At 40.2% G+C, this 19,981-nt stretch overlaps 2 protein-coding genes across 2 annotated transcripts; both read right to left on the bottom strand.

The window, feature by feature from the left end:
* Positions 1-278: 278 nt before the first annotated feature.
* Positions 279-3,251, bottom strand: ctsl.1 (cathepsin L.1). The gene is made up of 9 exons (XM_035674789.1): positions 3,152-3,251; positions 2,744-2,844; positions 2,360-2,502; positions 1,996-2,193; positions 1,714-1,905; positions 1,228-1,393; positions 1,000-1,105; positions 617-720; positions 279-497 (listed from the first exon to the last, which is right to left on the bottom strand). The coding sequence occupies exons 2-8, from the start codon at positions 2,841-2,843 to the stop codon at positions 621-623; spliced, it is 1,005 nt and encodes a 334-aa protein (XP_035530682.1). The 5' UTR covers position 2,844; positions 3,152-3,251; the 3' UTR covers positions 279-497; positions 617-620.
* Positions 3,252-8,365: 5,114 nt separating this feature from the next.
* vgll2b (vestigial-like family member 2b) lies at positions 8,366-13,344 on the bottom strand. Its single transcript, XM_035674011.1, has 4 exons — positions 13,008-13,344; positions 12,198-12,543; positions 9,813-10,259; positions 8,366-9,474 (listed from the first exon to the last, which is right to left on the bottom strand). The coding sequence occupies exons 1-4, from the start codon at positions 13,092-13,094 to the stop codon at positions 9,431-9,433; spliced, it is 924 nt and encodes a 307-aa protein (XP_035529904.1). The 5' UTR covers positions 13,095-13,344; the 3' UTR covers positions 8,366-9,430.
* Positions 13,345-19,981: the final 6,637 nt, after the last annotated feature.

Below are 19,981 nucleotides of genomic sequence, written 5' to 3' on the forward strand. Positions count from 1 at the left end.
TTAAACACTTGAAAGAGTGTCTAAAGCAACAAATATTAAATACATCTTTACTTAATTAATTAATTAACTAATTAATTTGTATATCCATGTAAACCCTTGAAAATAAGGTGCCATACTCTCATGCCAAATTAACAACTGTAATTATTAGAGCAAACCTAAGCTAATAGAATAAAAAGTGATTGTCCAACATCCATGTAACAAGTACAAGTAATACTGTTGATAAGTCACAGCACATCAGCAGAGTCCCACTAATATGAATGAAAAGCAACAAAATCACAAACACATAAATGTTTATTTGTATCTCTCAGTGTTTTTTTACATTTATTTACAATATTCATTAAAAAAAAAAAGTTATTTTATTAAAAGTGTGCCAGACAGACTCTGTACCTTATTCACTTCTGAAGAACAACAAAAGGACATTTTGCTCCATAACTCAGTTTCTTTATGAAATTAAAGTAAATTATCTGTTCTCCTCCTCACTGAGGAAAGTGCTGGACCTGAAAATCCAATAAACATGAACAACAACCAGTTAATGGACATTAAATTGCAGAGTGCACACACATTCTTTCAAGTACATTATGTGCAGACAACCAGAAGTTTAACACTCTCATCTTACCTGCTTAGACCAGGGGATAGCTGGATGCAGTAGCAATACCACACTGGTTGTGTTTGTTCCTGGTCATCTTGATGTATCCCTTGTCTCCCCAACTTAGACCCCAGCTACAGAAATACACAAATTACCAACAATGTTCAGCTGCTATATGTAAAACAGAATCCTTATCACAATACAACAGCATAATGATCAAGTTAAATAATGGTAATAGTATTAAGAAAGTAACATCCTGTGTGAGTTTCACTTCATCCTGGCAGCTATAAATAAGACGCCTTACTGCTGCCGTCTGTGAAAACTGCAACTTAGCTTTCTGTCTCCACTATAACACTATATAGCAGGCGAGCAGCCCATAATTTAAAATATGAGCAACAGATCTGGGTGTTTACCTGTTTTTAACCAGCCAGAAGTCACGTCCATTATCACTGCCGTAGCCCACAGCCAGTACACCGTGGTCCAACTCTGTGCTGCTGCACTCTGGCTCATCATACACTCCTAGCACAATAACACACACAAAAAACAGGTTAGAAAAAAATAGTTGGATTAAAAAAGTATTTCCTATTTTTTCTTGCATTTGATAAGAATATTTTCTGGCAGAAGCAACACAGTGTGTTCACCTGATTCATAGAGCTGGAAGGATGCATGAGAAGCATCAATGGCCACAGACACAGGTCCGATGGTTGCCACAGCCTCCTGCAGGGCATCTTCATCACCTTGTTTCACATCAACATAGCCTGTGCATTTGGCACCAATAGAGTCAGGGTTGTAACGGCACTGACCATCCTAAGTGAGAGAAAATATCCCCAATTAACCACAATTTATTTCTATACTGACACATTATTAAAGTAGCGATCAAGTGTACATCAGAAAACATAAGTCACTGCCACTCTGTTTCAGGGTTTGAAGCCAGTATACATTTTGTCCACAAGATGGCAGTATTGGACACCTCTTACATGGAGGGCAACGATTTTTAAAACTGTGAATTAAATTATTTGTAAATCCACCTCTGTTTCATTAGCATGATAATGACAGATGGTTGTCTGACACTGAATGCTGAACGTTTAAAGATTATTCAATTTTTAACCAAACTGCTTTCTCTTTACCTCAGCTTCATAAGGGTAGGAGTCCTCTGTGTCTATCCCTCCGTTGGCTTGGATGTACTGAAAAGCGTTGTCCATTAGGCCTCCCATACAACCCATGTTGCCATAGTCGCCGGAGCAGTCAACCAGCTGCTGCTCGCTCAGAGACACCAGCTTCCCTGTCTTCTTGAAGTTCTGACCCTCCAGCGAGCCAGTCTAAAAGAGACATAAATTAATTTGAAACCAGAAAACAGTTGTGTAAAGTTTCCTGCATTACTGAAAGAGAAGACACCAAGTTGTACATACTGTGCTGAAGGCCCAGCAGGAGCCGCACTCCTTCTGATCCTTGACATCAGTGACGTATCCTTTGTCCCTCCAGTCAACACTGTTGGGCAGATCGGTGCCCTCAGGCAACCGGAAGAAAGTAGAGCCACGGCGAGGTTGGGAGGCATTGAAGGAGCCCAGGCAGCCCTGGGAAATCAGGCGTTTGTACTCTTCATTTTCCTGGTGAAGAGAAACAAAAGTCAGTGTCAATAAAGAGGGTCTTCATTCAAAAGTTCATTCATCATTACAATCTGATCAAATTACACTGTTGACAGTTAGTCACAAATGGTAAAAGTTAAGAGCTATGATGGCAGAAACAACCACATTTCTATTTTCCTGTGTATACCATGTCAGCAAAGTAGGTCATGCCAAGGCGGTAGGACTTGATGCCTTCATCGGCCATGATGTTGTGCACCAGCACCAGTTTGCGGTTGTTGATCCAGATTTGCCTGCGGTGTGCCTCCTCTGATGGAGAGCTGTAGAACCTTCCTGCCATCAGAAGAAGAGAGAAGATTTCCCTTTACTGACTGAAAAATTAAATGTACAGTACTCCTAAAGATTTTAGGCAGATTACAAATCCCTTTACTTTAGATCTTTAGGTGTGTGTTGTATGTGAATGAGCACAATCCAAATTCAGGCTTCACAGACAGTATATTCATAGGAAACTAAACAAAATCTACTGTATTTGACAATGGATCACAATAAAAGAAACCAGTCTGATAAAACTCACCAAACTTGAGTTTCCACGCATGGAACTCCAGGTCTTCCAGAGAGATACTGGCACAGCTGGCCACGGCCAGAACAGCAGCAACGACCAGCAGCAGCTTCATCCTAACTCCACAACACAAGCAGAAAAAGCAAAGAGATCCCTTGTGACTTGCAGGAAACCGAATAGGTTGAGACTGAACTGTTTCACTTCATCTTTGCTTCACAAACATTTTCTGTCATGACGTCAGATGTCACATGCACGCTACCACTGTATCAGCTCTATTTCTCAGTTTCTTTGAATCATTCTCTCCCTCAATGTCTTTCTCATCTATGAGTCTCTGTTCTCCTTTGCATCAATGCACCTGCAGTACAGGAAGTGTGTGTGCGCCTCTCTGTTGGTTTGTGTGTGTCTAGCATTGTAGCTGCTTACCTGCCTCTATGTCGGTATGTGCGATGAGGTTTGAGATATAACAACCTGTAAGTGATGCAGGGCTCTGCCAGAGAAACCTTCTTATATAGCTGACTACAGTTATGGCTTACAGTGTGTCCAGTCAGGTGGCTGTCAGCAGCTCATAAAGTCAGAGAGAAAGAGTCAATCATTTAAATGGGGAATGGGGGAGTTGTGCATTATGAGAAGTTTGCATCATGCCATTCTTTTGGGAAACATATTTTTAAACCTCAGCAAAATAAGGAACAGCAAGGTGATAATAATTTTCTATAAGGACTATGAGCATTTACTCAGCAGTTTTTTGGTTAGGAATTGTACAGTCACATGTAGAAGAAATGGTCTGTCTGTGTGATAACGTGATGCTTCATGTGAGGTTGTGTGAGATTTTGTATTTTCCTCTGTATTTTCTGATTTCAGTCATATGGGGATTCCTCGCAAAAAAACAAACAACATAAAACAGATACAAAAACATATGTGTGCTAATGTCGTTGCCACCCACCTGTTTTAGTTTAAATCTTTCCAACTAAATTGTGCCTCCTTGGAAAATGTGCAGGTAGCAAATGAAGGCGTTCTTATTTCTCGGATATGTAGGTGGCACTTACCTGAAAGTTTGTTTGAGCGGTTTACATGAACAATCTGGTTTTATTTGAAGTGTCTTTCCATTTTTCAAAAACTGGACTGAAGTCTGTATTCCCTCCTTATTTATTTGAGACAGAAACAAATTGAACTAACCTTATCAAAATACACACATTCCCACAAATATACTGTTTGGCTCAAACTGAAAGTTTTTTTTAGATTTTGAAATTTTATGAACACAACCATTCTGATTAATTAAACTCTTCTCTACTATTTATGATTCATGAGTGTTTCCATTGACAGTTGTTTCCTGTCTGTTTCCATACACACATCCTGTTTTCAACTAACGTTTGTTCTGCAAGTTTTACAGTCATTGTCGGGAAGCCCAAATATTATTTAAAAATCAAATACACAAAAGGAGACTGAATAGCACGTAAAAAGCAGAAACCAGTGAGGAAATAGATTTTTTTGTTTTACTCTGATGGCAACCAAAGTGTGAGTTCTTGGTCTTCTAAACGCGTTTTGCATATTACAATATGTTCATACAAATTTTTCCACGGAAGTTTACTGCAGTTACCGATGTTTTAACTGTTGTATGACTGTCCTTCTGCCCCACCCTCCTGCTTGCCTGCTGTCTTTGTTTGTCTGACTGTCGGTCACAAGGCTTTCGTGTCACGACAATACTTAAAACCATAAAGAAGTTGTCGAAGTGAAGAAAAACTGAGAGCTAAGCTAAAAGTTTACGGTCTGTCATTGAACTCTATCAGCTTGTGTCAAATTTCTGCCTGTTCGTACGTAGTTTCACAGATACACAGGGTGTGTAGTCAGTAGGGTTTGTAAGCACACTTGGATTCCTTTCTTAAAAAACAGTGCATATAGTTTATATGCTAATAGCACTGGCACATAATGGAAAACAGCAAACAGCTGAACAGTTGACCAGTGGTGGAAGTACTCAAATCCTTTACTTAATACCATGATTTAAAATTACTGTATACTATACTACTACTATAAAAATATTTAATTGCAGGTAAAAGTAAGTGCATTCAAAATCCAACTTAAAGGACCAGTGTGTAGGATTTAGTGTCACAGCGGTGTAGTTGCAGTATAAATATAATTTAACTGTTGTGGCTGCTCAAAGTGGAACGAGTTTATCTACAACTAGACAGTTGCATAATTTTTATTTTCCTTTTCTTGGCTCTAAGCTATCTTGCTCTTAATCAGAAAAGTAACTAGTAACTATAGCTCTTAAGTAGTATAAAATAGATATATATGAAATAAAAGTACCTCAAAATTGTACAGTACTGTGTAGTTACTTTCTATTACTGCAGTTGACCAGCAGCTCTTTGCATGCTTGTCAGCTACCTCTAAGTTCACAAGTTTTATACTGAAGTTGTATTCTTAATTATTTTAAACCAATATAAGTGTGTGCCATAACTGGGATTTTGTGAACACAGATAGTGAGGAAAAAGGTTGACAAATGCTAGCCTATAGTATGACTATTTGTCATACATGTTGTTAATAGTGGGTTTTATCATGAAACTAAGGAGTCAAGTGCACCTTATAAGCAAAAAAGTTTGTGATGTACCTTGTGTACTATAAACCATTTACAAGAACAGTCAAGTGACAGGATTGTTTCATGAGTCAGCACAACACAAATACAATAGGAAAACTTCCAAAGTTCATAGATCAAGGTTTGTGTGTGCCGTGTGCATGGCCTTGAGAAAGAGCTTGCAGTAAAATATGTTTTTAATATACAGAGTATGAGTACATTAGTGTATTTGTGTGTGTGAAGGGCCAGACAAGCTGCAAAAGGCAAAACAGAAACTAACTGCACAGTATAATCGGTTTCTGTAATTTTCACTACCACTTCCACATTGTGTACCACATATTTTGGTTGCATGTCATTGTGTTTATTTGTGTCCTTCATTTTACACGATAGTGATGACAGTCACTTGTTATAGCTCTGGAAATTACACATTAGCTATCGGAAATGCAAGGCACTCCTTTGCATGTGAAATTAAAGCAAGTAAAGCGAGACATGGTGTACTGCCTTGTACAGTCAGTAAAAAGGTTGAGTGTCAGGTTGTAAAAAGATTAGAGTAGATTACACAGCATTTAGTGAAGATGGAATAATAATAAACAGTTTAGGATTTCAACATTGACTAAATTATATGATCAATAAAGGCAAATGTAAATGTAAGAATTTGATATTTGTAGAAGTGGTTCTTGATTTGTTTTGTTTAGACTCATTATTATGATGATATGACAAATTCTGAATGTGAATCCACCTCCTGTGTGATGTCTTTCGTCGATGACCGGTCATATGACCCACTGCCTCTGATGGTAAATGTGGGTCAACTTTTGTCTTACTGTAAAAGGTTACTCAATGAATGAACATCATGTATTGAGTAACCTCAGTGAATCAGCTGTTCTCAGGAAAATGCTTGTTAATGTTGGGGCATGATTATACTGACTTCCCTTTAAGTTAACCCAGGTACTGTACATGGGGACCATAAAGGGTTTTTTCCAAAAAACACTTTTGGTCAAAATCAAATAAACACATTGCATTCGTAATTATAATTAAGTTGTAAAATTTCCAAATGTTGCCTTCTGTCCGCAACTGCGAGGCAGTCACACGTGTCTGCTCAGCATTTCTAATACTTTACTTATAGCTCTGATAGGGTCTAATGATACTGACTATACTGCCATAAAGGCAAAAGGCAGTAACTAAGTGGTCAAAATTCAGAAAAGAATTAGATTTTCTGACATCTGTTTTACTATAAAATCATTATTCTTTAAAATGACTATTAATTAATTATATAAGCTGAAGCTATAACTAAATGTAGTCTACTTTTTGCTTAATATTTTTCCCCAGCTGTTATTTGTAAATGAACAATTTCTATTTTGATGAATTGGCATATTGATGATTTAGTTTATTATTCCACGTAACTAAATCAGTTAGTAAATCCTGAATCATGATGGATAAACTTTTTCTGGTAAGCTTAAATAGCTCAGGAGATCTTAGTCACTGCCATTTCAGTTTAACTTCTAACAAATAAAGTAACTGTGTAAATGTATGAAATTGAAAATTAATCAATTTGTCAATCAATTTAATTGTGAATATTAATATCAGACTGACATACATTGCAAAAGAGATGCATTTAGCCCGTTAAGCTGCAAATTAGGACTGCAACTAATGATTATTTTCATTATCGATTACTCTGATGATTCTTTTCTCAATGAAATGTGCAGTTGTGCAGTCAGTTAAACAAGTCAACTGTAAAATAAGGTTTACTTTCCTAAACAGACTTTAGACGGACAGATTATCCAAAAGCAGAGTGCAATGTAAATATTGTAGGTATTATGTATGTTCTGTGGAAATTGGAACCATAAAAGGCATAAAATATCTATCTCCTATGCAGTTTGCCAGACAGCCTGAACATTTTAAACCATTTTTTTCAATCTCACCTTTTCCACGGATACTGCTCTCAACCTTTGTAGGGCAGATTCAGGGGTTAAAAACTCCATATATGTCGATGTTTTTTTTTCTTCTTCTGGCATTTGCAGTGTTAGCAACACACCAGGAGAGGGCAACATTTCCTTAGGCTTTGCTTGCACAGTGTTTCTGTTCATAGGTAAACAGCTCCCACACATTTAATTGTATGTGAGTAATACAATTGTTCTACAGGACTTTTTATGCTGCTTCTGAAAATGTAACAAGCTGAATCAGTTAATTCATTACTGTACTGGTCATCCATAATGACTGAATTTTTTCTAAAAGTTTTCTCCACATTCCTCTATGATGGTTATACATGGCAATCACCAATGCTATGTAGAGTTTATTGACATCTAAGTAATATAATGTGACAATAGCTGTGGGTGCATACTATCTATGGAGTAGATCCTGGAGGATCTGGTGTGAAAAGGAAACCCTCAGGCTCAGTGACAATACTAGTGTGAAAAGCAGTAAGATGCCTGGCATGGGAAACCGAGAGGAACGCTATCCCTAGTAAACTCTTCTAATTTCATTACTCTGCATGTTTCCTCAGCTTAGAGCCAATCACATAGTTGGCTGCTCTCTAGTGGGGGGTCACACATAACAGCCGCTAAATTGTGACAGTGGCCCAGACTGGCATACTTTAGCACATAATCTGATTATCGGATCAATAACACAGCAACATTTGGTGCATAGCTGGGGTGGCTAGCTTCTTCTCTGGTTACACATTGCTGGCATTCACCACTCGTTCCCACTTTATAGGTGACAAAGTGTGAATGCGAGCAGGAATTCAAATGGAAGGCCTTTTAAATAAGACGAGTTGCAAAGCGAAACCTTGATCACATCTGGCTGGGCTACTGTCTCTAGGATTCACACAGCTACTAAAATATCCACACACAGATATATAGAGTGTGTGGATCAGAAAACGATCTACTCCACCAACCTTCACTTTCTGACATGTGTGTTCTGCCTAATACTGAGACACTTTTTATGAAGCTAATTTTAGAATTTATATACTGGAAGTATTTCTCTATCCAGCTACACTTACAGTGTCCTTTAAATTAGTATTAGCTCCAACACTATTACTTACAAGGTCAGGTAAGGTAAACATTTAGCAGAAAATGTACCATAAAAATATTTATTGACATCACAATCTTCTTGGACACAAAAATGAGAAATGACACACACAAAAAAGAAAATTCCAAAAATATTTAGAAAGTCCAAATTCAAACACCCAAGAACATCGCAGAGAAATAAAAGGGAACATCAACAAATTGATAGAACACAATCTTTGAGTCTGTTCAGAGCAAACACATACTTGTTGAGCTGAACACATTTTTGATATGTTTTTGAGAAATGACTTTTATTGTCCACAAAATATTCCTTCATAGATAGATTGAAAACTCCACCAGAAACACATGGTATTGTCATCTCCATCACCTCTCTCTTTAGAAAACACAATTAACTGAATTACAATCATTTCAGAACACTGGCCTAACCAAACATTTTAGAAATGCACATAAACATCAATAAATAGAAACACTTTTTTTCAGAGAACAAAATTATATAATAACCAAAAAAAGGCATCATGATGACAGTCACAAAGCATAAACCGCCATAATTGCTGCTCCTGTTTTATCGCTGCATGTTGCATTTGTGCAATGCAGATAAGTGGATGATGACAACCACTGTACCAACAAAGAACATGAGACAGAGATAACCAGGGACGTTGGAGGGAATCCCTGCTTGCCGCTATTCATCCCTCTGTCCCTCCATTCATCCCTCTATCTCTCTGTCCTCTGCAAAAGTCTGTTGTGATCCTGTCTTTCTCAGTCCAAACAGGTCACTGTGGCTCACACCTTGCCAAGGTCTGTGCTGCACCGGCAGCGTCAGGAGAGAAAGATGCGAAAGAGAGAGCAGCAACAGCACAGATTATAGACAGTGTCTCTCTCCCTCTCTCTCTCTCTCTCTCTCTCTCCCTCGCTTTGCTTTATCTCCATGGTGCACACACGTCGACCTGGAGCAAGGCTGTATACTGGCAGGGGAGGCCAGGAGCAGAGAGAGAAGGGGGTGGATAGATGGGGATGGAGTGTGTGGGGGGGATAAAGGGACACGCTGCTTCAATAGCGGAGCAGGTCCAGGGACTAATTGGATCTGGTAATGGCTGGTCAATGTGACTGAAGGGCTCGTTAGAACCAGTACAGCTCCTTGCCTTTCTTGTGCTGCTGGAGGCCTGAGAAAAAAGGACAAGGAAACAATGAGGAGGACAATGGCGAACAACAGAACACAGGTTGTCATGGAGCCTACTTTTGCCAAACATCCTGTTTTAGAGGGTGGAAAAAGAGAGCTTCTGTGATGATTATGATGCATTGTGTGTGTGTGTGGGAGTGTCTATGGCAGGGCCTAGGGTATTCAGCTTCACAAATATAAGCTTATATATGTTTCCTACAGTATGTTTTTCTACCGTTAAACAATTTTCATATCTGATCTGATCAAAGACATTTTAATAAACTGTAAATAAATGGACACTATATGTCCATACAGTATTTGCAATAATGGTGGAGTGGTTACCTGCATCCATGTTTAGTGCCAGCGTCTGGCTGACATCTCCTGGAGGAAGCAGGCCAGGCCAGGAAGCAGTGGGCTCCAGCTTGCTCACTTCATAGTGGCTTGGCAAGGTAGGGAGATGAGGTGGTCTCACCGTGGGCATGAGCAAAGGCCCATAGTGGGGCTCCAAAGCTGATGGGGAATACAGTTCGTGGAGAGGCCGCGGGGGCCCGTAGGCTTGGGCCTGGGGATATGCCCAGCTTTCTGGGGGGTGGGGGTGGGAGTGAGGATGAGCATGCGGGTGGGGATGAGCGTGTGGGTGAGGCAGGCCTGGGTGCAACCCTGATGCGTATGGGTCCATGGAATAGGAAGGAGCACCAGTCTCACAGTGGGACCGACTCTGAGGTGAGGAGTAGTTACTGTCCCAGAAGGAAGGGGGGAAGCTTCGTCGACTGCTAGGTGAAGGGGTATCTAACGGGAGAGGGAGGTAAAAAGTGGGAAGGAGGATAAACAACCATCACATTTAGACCAAGTCATAAACAGTTGCACAAGTGTGTGGTGAATCACTTGATTTATAGAGACAAATGGAAAGACTGGAGCTGTGCAAGAGGGGCAACCCGTGCTAAAACGTAGATGTCACTCACATGACTGCTACACCCTCTGGCCCAGATATCTTTCCCATTGGATCATACTGTCACACAGCCCTAGCCCCAACAAGACACAGAAATAAACACAACCACATTCGAGCGGACAGAGAGAGAGAGGGAGTGAAAGAGAGAGAAAGAGAGTGACAGAGAGAAAGGTAGAAAGAGAGACGTCCCTATATCCTTCTATATAAGGCAGACGTTCTGGCCTGGAGGGAGCCCAAGGCTCACAGAGCCTTAAATCACTTGCTGTGGTGACATCTCTCACTCTCATGTCAGCCCAGTACTTCTGAAAGTCTCACAACGCTCTCATGCACACACACACACACACACTCAGACACGCAACTCTGGCCCTGTGCTAGCACCCGCCACCCCTCTCTTCTGTCTCCTGCACCCCCACCTGTTGTTTTCTCTGCTCCCCCCTCTCCTCGCCCTTGACAGAATGTCAGCAAGCCATTATATGTTTTTAGCAGTGTAATTTTATATTTTGATATTCCTCTGAAAACAGACACCGTGCGGCACTCTGAGAGGTAGTGTTTCCCTTTGCTCCTATCACACAGATCACGGCATATATAAATCTGACCGGCAGGCAGGCAACTGACTGAGCAACCATTGTGGGTCAAGAGCTGGAGCAAGAGTCAGAATGGCAGCCGCAGAGACGTTTGAAGGGGATACGCCGGCGAGGCTGTGCGCTTACGGCCATGTATAAACATAGCATCTGTTGTGAGGCAGGAAGCGTGTGTTAGTGCCGAAATGAAGACGTCTGACTGAACTAGGAAAGACTAACAGCGACAGCAGAGAGAGGGAGAGAGTAGAGAGTAGCTATAGGCCCTACATGGATATCCAAGGGGCATCTGTCGGCTGGTGTTAAAAAGAGGCTTCGGTGTCTCTAGAAGATTTGAAAATTACCACAAATTTACTTCAATTCAAACAAAATTATCCATCCAATGATGTTGCTAATTTAAACATTATTCAATTAGTTTCTTTGCTTGTACAAAAGCTTTATCATAATTCACAACAGGTTATGAATCCCTAGTGTCTGCAGTGGCAAGGTAGCCAAAGCATACAACACAATACCATGTAATGCCTAAACGTCAAACATGGAAATTGAAAGCCTATAATATTTTTTTATGACTGATTTTTAACCCAAAAAACCTAGGAAAATATATGTGCATGATTTATCTTGCTTTTCTTTAAATCGTTAACCACAGTCATAGAAGTACCTTTTGACGGCTTCTGACCTTCATGACCCTTTGAACCCCTACTCCCTGACCTCTCCGGGGACAACAGTCCCAACAAGCAGCTCTTAAGTCCTGTCACCTCATCACATCACCTGTCTGACGCTCTGCTGTGCTCTGCAGAACTGTCAACTCATCCTGTGTGGCCTGAAAGGCAAGCTCAAGACACCACACAGACAACTGTGCTCACATAAATAAAAGGTAATTTCAAAGCTGCAAGGATGTGGTGGAAGGCTAAACCAACCAAAATTCAGTTTACCCAATTTTTTTCAGGCTGGTGTGAATCTTCATGAAATAAATTTGTTGTAATGGTCGTAGGAAATCAGCTCTACTGGTGCAATAATACTCAAATCTGTTTTTTTGTTGTTGAATCTTTCCATTAATGGACACCATATTTATATGTAATTATGGACATGAAAAGTTCTTTACCAAGATTTCTACACATGCACTGTATGTTTACTTTTCTCAAGGATAGGTGTGTGCCTTTACTTGTAGAATAGTCTTTAAGTCTGGACAATGTGGTATACCTGTGCCCTGTTGGTCTGATGCCCGCCGTTTGCCCTCTCCATCCATGTAGGAGCTGAGGGCCCTGGAGAAGTGCTCGTCCACCACGCTGCTGATGTCTCCCTGGTAGTAGGTGAAGAGGACACAGCGAGAAGTCAGGTACTCAGCCTCAGGGGCCTCCTGCTTCTCCTTGGGGCCCTCCTCTGGCCTCAAAGCTGCAGGCGTGTAGGAGGATGAGGAAGAGCTGGATGACGATGAGGAGGAAGTTGATCCTCCAGTGCCTGGCCCCCCAGACATCCCCTCGGGACCCCTGGGAGTGTCCATAAAATCCCGGCAGTGAGAAGAAGTTCTGCTCAGACCTGTGGGAGCCTGCCAGGGGGTGGGGGTCAGAGGAGAGTCAGGGGAGGAGGGGAGGAGCAGGGAGAGGGTTAAGACAGGTGTTGCAGAGGACAGTTCTGGAGCTGTCCATGAGACATTTTGACATAATGTTTTTCTTTGTGTGTGGCAGCAATGGCATGTGTGTGTGAGTGCGCGCGAGCGAGCGAGTGAGCCCGCGCCCGTTAAGATATGAGTTTTGTGGTTGCAGAACGACTTCTGTGCTTGTTAAGACACAAACAGCAGCACTGCCAATAAAGATACTCGTAAATTACTAATTAAATCAAACTAATTCTGAAATCACAAACGATTTTCCCATCAGGCTATTTTCTTTTACGCACAAGCTGCTTAAAGAAGCGTAATAGTTTCTCCTCACCCTTACCGACCCCGTATCCCCCCTAACACTGGAAATAAGAAGAAATATCACTGAAACATTCAAATATTTGCTCATTTCCTACCTGTAAGCTATTGAAAAATGCAGGAGCAGTCGATGCGTACGGTGCGTAATGTCCATAGGCTGGGTACATAACATCCAAACAGCTCATGGTAAATGAGCGGTGTCTTCACTGTTCTGTGGAAACCGACCTTGCTGAGAGAGAGAGTGACAACATTCCGTTTTTTTTGCCGAGGAGAAACGGGCTCGTTGGTTGCCGATCAGGTTGAAAAAGCCCTGGCCAGACTCGACATAGTCACCAGAAAGAGCGCACCTCTCTGCTCCGTGTGTGCGCCACAACAGCTGCGGCAGCAAAATGTGGTGAGGACTATGGAGCAAGCATGAGGGTGTCCTGTCCTGTACATCTTTGTCAACCCCTCCCACCTTTACCAGCCCTCCATCCCCCTCATCACCACCACCACCAACACTCACACTACCTCACAACATCTATAGCAGATTATTGATTGCACACGACCAAACGGATTGTTTTCCTTTGATATTAAAAAATAATTGGCTAAAAGCTGTGATCATTAAAAACATATGACAGTTGTCAAAAGCATAGGTGTAAATAATGTAATTCAAATATAAAACATAGGCAACAGTGTTTTCTTGAAAAGCTGGAAACAACCTGTGACTAATTTTAACTTTATCCTGGTGTAAAATAAAGGTTAAATAGAATGTCATCCAGTTACACAAATAGATTTAGATGAAGTCATTGAGCTTCATAACCAGCCACACAACAATGAGCACATGATACATGCGATTCAGTGACTTTTTATTTCTTTCCGTGTACTGTGAATACTTGAAAACTTTGTGCTCAGTCCAAGCTGAAAGTGTATCCATGGTCTTAAAACAGCCATCGGTTGCCAAGTAAACCCTCAAGTCATCTGAAGTATTTAGTGTGTTCCCAGAATGACACATAGGCGTCAACTATAGGTTGCATACACTGGTCATACCAACATAGAGGAGAAAGGGACTCTGCACAAATCTATGACAAATTATCACCTATCAGCAGTGTAAACAAAAAGATATTTTCACACACACACACAAACATACCCAATGACAATCACAAACACTACAGAGTCAGAGAAATCATCGTGCTTACATGTACAAAAATGCCTCTTTGAAAAATTTAACTTGATAACCATCAAGTTAAATACATTCTCAAGTAGTAGTAGAGTAGAGTGTAGTTTTCTCTTGTTTTAAGGGTTTACAGGTGCCTAATGTTTGGGCATGCCAGTCTTTTTGACAGGCACTTGCCTGTGTGCCTGGGAGAATAGTGTGGAAAATTTGCAGAATTCCATGGACGAGTGTCAGATGAGGTGGAATGTCTCTGATGTATGCGAGTGGACGAGCTCCTCGGGAAGTTACATCGTCCCTCTGCTGCGTTCTCTAGATGAAGAACATGACCAACATCTCGCTATGCATACATCACACATGGTATGAATAACTAGTGGCAGGTTATTGGTATGCTAATGAATCGAACATGCTCTTAAATAGCAGTGGATGAAGCTGACACTTTAGCTCTCTCTTTGACCTTGTCTTGCATCACTGTCTTGATAAATTGATTTCAATTCATACTGCAATATAATACTGCAAATTGCACAGTATTGTATGGCATAAAGCCTAAGTAGAACATCAACAGAGATAAGTTTCTTAAACTAATTAATGATTAAATTAAAATGTATAAATCCACTTTTCATACGGGTCTTAACGCTATTGGCGCTCTGCTCCTACTTGACTCCATTACTCTTGCAGCATGGTGTGCAGTATGGACTACTGGATCCATATACATGCATGGTAATGCAAGACAGAATTGGAGTCATGGAGAACGAGAGTGATGCAATGCTAGAAAGCTTACTGTTACACCAGCGTGATCAACAGCTGCAGCTGACAGAAGGGAAGGGAGGCCACTATTAGTATTAATGGCCATGACTAAATTTCTCTCTGTGTCTCTGTCTCTCTTTCTGTCTCTACCCCCCTCCCCACTTGTCTTCCCTAGTGATACACACACCTTTTCCTTATTTAATCACCGTGTTCCCCAAGAACAGTCACCCCCTGCTGTCAATTGTGTGTGTGTGTGTACCACGGGTGGTGTATGTGCACATACATGCCGCAACACTTGTCATCGACAGACCAAACTAGGAAGCGGGCAAAAGACAACCAGCTTGCACAAACATGGCTGAGACCCCAAAGTTCAAAACTAAGTCAGTCGGCACACTTGTGTTTGTCAGTGATACTTAAGTGTGCATGCTAAAATCTTTGCATGTAAAGAACAGTATGTGCAAGAGTCTACAGTTGCTCTGTGTGTGTGTGTATGTGTGTGCGCGTGTGTGTGTGTGTGTGCGTGCATGCACAAGTGTGTGTGGAGGTGTCTGTGTGTCTACATTTACGTGTATATGCTGAAAATAAACACAGGTTACATCACTCCTTGTGACCCTCCAGCTCATCTAGGCCCTGCCTCTTTTAAAAGAGGTCTGACCAGGCAAAGTCTCTGATTGGCTGAGATGTTGCAGGGCCAGTTGAGGTACTAGTGGCAACCTGGTTTTATTTAGACTACTATTCACATTGCAACACCACCATTAATAGTTTATACTCTATGCTACAATTACCGGAGTACATTAAAGATATAAGTGCAAACATATATTTTTATCAACCGCTTACATGACCAATAAAGTAAAACATCCTAATATAAAAAACAATTGAAGAATCATGAATGTAAATGCAAATGAGGACAATGTAATCAGTAAACTTATGGTGGTTGTCTGTAAAGCGGGGCTTGTTGAGATATGAACCTAAAACCATATAAGCTACCTCCTGAAACAACAAGGCCTTTATTAAGGTCTCAGTCTGGCTTGGTCCCAAGGGGGTCGGACCTCAGGATTCCACTGTTGTTTATATGCCTCAGTGTGTACGTGTGTGTATGTGTGTGTGTGTGCGTATGTCTAAGAGATGTACAGCTGCCCCGTTGTCCAGTTCCACACAAACTCATCTCAGCTGTTCAAAATCATCACTAAGTGTCATCGGAAACACAGACACCCTGGCACACACACACACAAAGGGCCACATATGGACAGGTTTGGCTTGTTCATCCTTCTACACAAATGTTGGTGATAAATCTACTGTGATAGAATGTGCAAGTGTGCAGCTATTTTCTCCCTAAAAACAACTCCCTCATTGTCCGCACAGACCACCAGTGTCCAGGATACTAGAAGTCAGTTAAATATAAATAAAGAATTTATAGGATCATATTTTTTTAGCCCATTCATTACAAACCATGCCCTTTTACATTACTGCCAACCATTTTCTACAGCATACTTACTTTTTTTACATTGATTAATGCATTTTTACATTGTCATTAGTTTCAGTTCACAGCAGCACAGTTTGAAAACCAACTGCAGGGGCGTGAAACCTGAAACACTATACAAATTATACTTTATACAATTCCAAAAACGTAAAGGTCCAAGGATTTTGTGGCATCTAGTGGTGTAGTTGCAGAGAAACTACAGTGGCCACAAAACCCGTGAAAAATGCGGATATATGTAGAGCCAGTGTTTGGTTTGTCCCTTCTAGGCTTCTGTAGAAACATGGCAGTTCAACATGGCAGACTCCATGACAGGCGACCTGCAGTGTTTGTAGATATAAAACACTCATTCTAAAGTAAACATAACACTTCTTTATTTAGGTGTTCATACAATAATGAAACCTAGTTATACATATTATATTTAATATATTCTGCCAATAGATTTTCCTAAATGTTACACACTGAACCTTTAAGGTAATGTTTCGTTCAACACACACACAAACACAGAGAGAGCTTCCACACAGGTAAATACACTCAATGTTTACTGTTTATTAAAGGCTAACCCTCTGAAATGGACAGAATGTGAATTAACAGCATCCTCAGAGAGTCTGACAAGTGCTACATTCCTAACATCCTATTACTGAGGGTACCCTGCCGCCGCGCTGCCACTGGGTCACTGGAGTTATGCTCACACAATCACAAATTCACACTCTCGATACAAACACACACATAAAGCCAAAGGAACAGGTACAAACACATGAAAGATGCACACAGAAACACTAATCTGGGCATGTGGGATTGTCACCTTCCTGCCTGACATTCCTACTTCAGCGTGCCAGAGGGGTCTGCAGTTAGAAGGAAACTATTGGAGGCAGCGGGTGGAGGGAAAGAGATTCAAAGGGTGGACGGAGGGCAGAATCACAAATGTGGCATGTCACATGGTCAAACAGAGAAGATTTACGACTGATCAGGTTCCACATCGGCAGCATGGTGTTGTGGCTTCAGAATGCCAGGTATGGGAGTGAGATCAGACTCCGGCTTTAGTTTGTACACCCTTTCTGGCAACTGCAGCCAGTGTGACTAGCTGAAGAAGGCAGTTTGGCGTGAGGTACGTGGTCTTTCGTTGTCTGGTCTTTTATTATCTTCCTGGTTATATAGATTTACATACCACTGAACATGCAGACATAACACAAAAGGTGGGACCATGAAGAGAAATACGTCTCGAAAACCGATACAGGGTTGGAGTGAGAGAGAGAAGATAAAAAGCTCTTTAGTGTGAAATAAGTTTCCCAAATAACAGAGACATGCAGACAGGTAACAAGAAACATGAAACTGTTAGAAAATAATACGGCCCCTCTTATCTGTCTCTTATTTTATTTCTCCATCTAGAGTCAGGAGCTATGATTTACTCACCGGTGACATCATGGAGACCGCAGCTATTTTTATTGGCTGGTAAATGGCCAGCTCTTCTCCATTCTGTGCCACCTGTCCAATCCGCACCAGTCAACAAGCCCCTGGGAAAAAAAGTCAACCACCCAAAAATGATTGAGAGTTGAAAGGCGGAATATGATACATGCATGCCATGCTACTGTCCCAGGCATGTTTCACAAGTCAAACGTCTTGTCACTGCTACTGGTTTGCCATCCCTATTTGCCTGTGTTATTCATACACTGTGTCCTAATTTAAACACTCATACACATAGCTCCAGTGACATGTCTTTTTCAGTTTCACTCAGCATACATTTTTTGAGTTATGCATGTGAATTTAAAATAAAACATAACTCTGTTGAGGAGGCCTTGTGATCTGCACCGATGTTCTGCTCTTTGCAGGGTTTAGATATGTGTGAGTGTATGCGTGTGCATGTTTGTGGGACTCCAAGGGTGGGGTTATTCCTGACCCTGTGTTATGTGTTCTTAGGTACCATTTAGTCACATGCCATCTGACCAAACCCTGCCCCTGAAAAATGATAAGTACAGTAGCTTGGGGTGCAGGGGTGCCCTCCATGATGTCAACTTTTGTATAAGAAAAAAAGAAAATAAGGGTATCTAATGACTGTTGATAATATCAGAATCAGAATCAGAAATACTTTAATAATCCCGGGGGGAAATTACTTTCGTTACAACTCAAGATAACATACAACATATAATATATTAAGAAAACATATATATAATATATATATATAAAAGGTAAAAAAAATAACACATGTATGTTAATTAAAGAACACGTTCAAATATATGTTAATAGATGGAAAGATCCTGATATAAAAAAGAAGCTGTTAAGAGAAAAACTAGCATTATTGCCTGCTTGTAGATCCATACAAAGGTCTCAAGATCAAAAATGAATGAGACTCAAAGAGTTTAATGTATTCTATTTTGATGTTCATAAGGGTTTTTGAATGAGCAGGTATAGGCTTGGTGCATTTATAAAGGATGTCTCACAAACTGAGACAATATCATATAGAGACACTTCTAATTAGTGTCCGAATTGCCTGAGCTTGGATGGACACCAACAAGAGCACTTCACTTCACATATGATCAGCCTGTAAACCAAGTTTAACAACCATGAAAGGATCTGCTGATGATGCTTTATGTGTATGTGAGTTAGTAGAATACCTTTTTAGTGAGATTCAAAAGAGAAACAGACAACTGGTCCTGAATGCGTGTCACCTGTGATAATTGCCACAGTACACACAGGCTACCCCTCTCCTCACTGCCTTACTTGTGTCATGATTGTGACTATGGGTCCACCTTGTGGCAGGGGCATGAAATGGCAAGTAATGCTTTTTGTTGTTTTTAGAGAAAAAATTAAAGAAAGCATTTGATATAATCTATAATCGACAGGCCTAATATAAGTGAACTAAGAAGAATCTGATTTAATTTGAAAGGGAATACTAGCCAATTTAAAAATGCATACATACATGTCCAAGTTTATTGTACGGTGACTCCTTTGGTTGTTCCCTTTAAAATAAAAGATGCCCACTTAGCTTCTTGTCATCATGGTGTATAGTGGCCAACCAGTTTTTTTATAAATATTCTTTGGGACGAAATATATTAGGTGTATAAAACAGGTTTTATATTATAAATAAAACATTTAAAACCGGAACAACTTTTAAGAATACAAATGAGTGTCATTTGAGAAATATGTATTTTTATACCCCATAAATTACCTTGTGATCCCACCAGTTTGTATCACGACCCCGAGTGGGGTTGACAACCGCAGGTCATCAAATACCTTTGACTATATGGTAGACTACTCTTATGACAGTATTGATCTATTGGTTATTTAATATTACACTTAACTCCCTATTGGGATCTTTGAAATTAAAGCAAAGGATGAATATAGTTTTATTTGGCCTATTTCTTCCCATTCTGTACACGACAACTAAATTCAATCAGACTGTTTAATATAATCTAATAACATTTCATAATAATAGATAGATAGATAGATAGATAGATAGATAGATAGAATAATAGTAGATAGATAGATACTTTATTGATCCAGGAAATTAATGCGTTACAGAAGTTCATATTCAAAATGACGATTTAAGAATAGAATAAATAAATAACAAAGAATAAAAAATGGAATAAAGAATAAAAAACAATAAGTAAACATCTAATAAAAATAGACATCTGATAAAATAAAAATAGACAATAGATATAATAAAAATACATATCTTATAAATACAAATATCTGTA

Source organism: Morone saxatilis, unplaced genomic scaffold (genome assembly GCF_004916995.1).
Source record: "Morone saxatilis isolate NCDOM2014 unplaced genomic scaffold, NCSU_SB_2.0 Contig3, whole genome shotgun sequence".
NCBI lineage: Eukaryota > Metazoa > Chordata > Actinopteri > Moronidae > Morone > Morone saxatilis.

Bases quoted from the DNA above. Each gene is read 5' to 3' on its own strand.
- ctsl.1 (XM_035674789.1), bottom strand. From the start codon at position 2,843: ATGAAGCTGCTGCTGGTCGTTGCTGCTGTTCTGGCCGTGGCCAGCTGT. The intron at 2,503-2,743 runs GTGAGTTTTATC...TTCTGATGGCAG, and splicing joins TGCGTGGAAACTCAAGTTTG to GAAGGTTCTACAGCTCTCCA. The intron at 1,394-1,713 runs GTAAAGAGAAAG...TCTCTCACTTAG, and splicing joins CCTACCCTTATGAAGCTGAG to GATGGTCAGTGCCGTTACAA.
- vgll2b (XM_035674011.1), bottom strand. From the start codon at position 13,094: ATGAGCTGTTTGGATGTTATGTACCCAGCCTATGGACATTACGCACCG. The intron at 12,544-13,007 runs GTAGGAAATGAG...ACCCCCTGGCAG, and splicing joins CATTTTTCAATAGCTTACAG to GCTCCCACAGGTCTGAGCAG. The intron at 9,475-9,812 runs GTAACCACTCCA...CTTTTTTCTCAG, and splicing joins GGCACTAAACATGGATGCAG to GCCTCCAGCAGCACAAGAAA.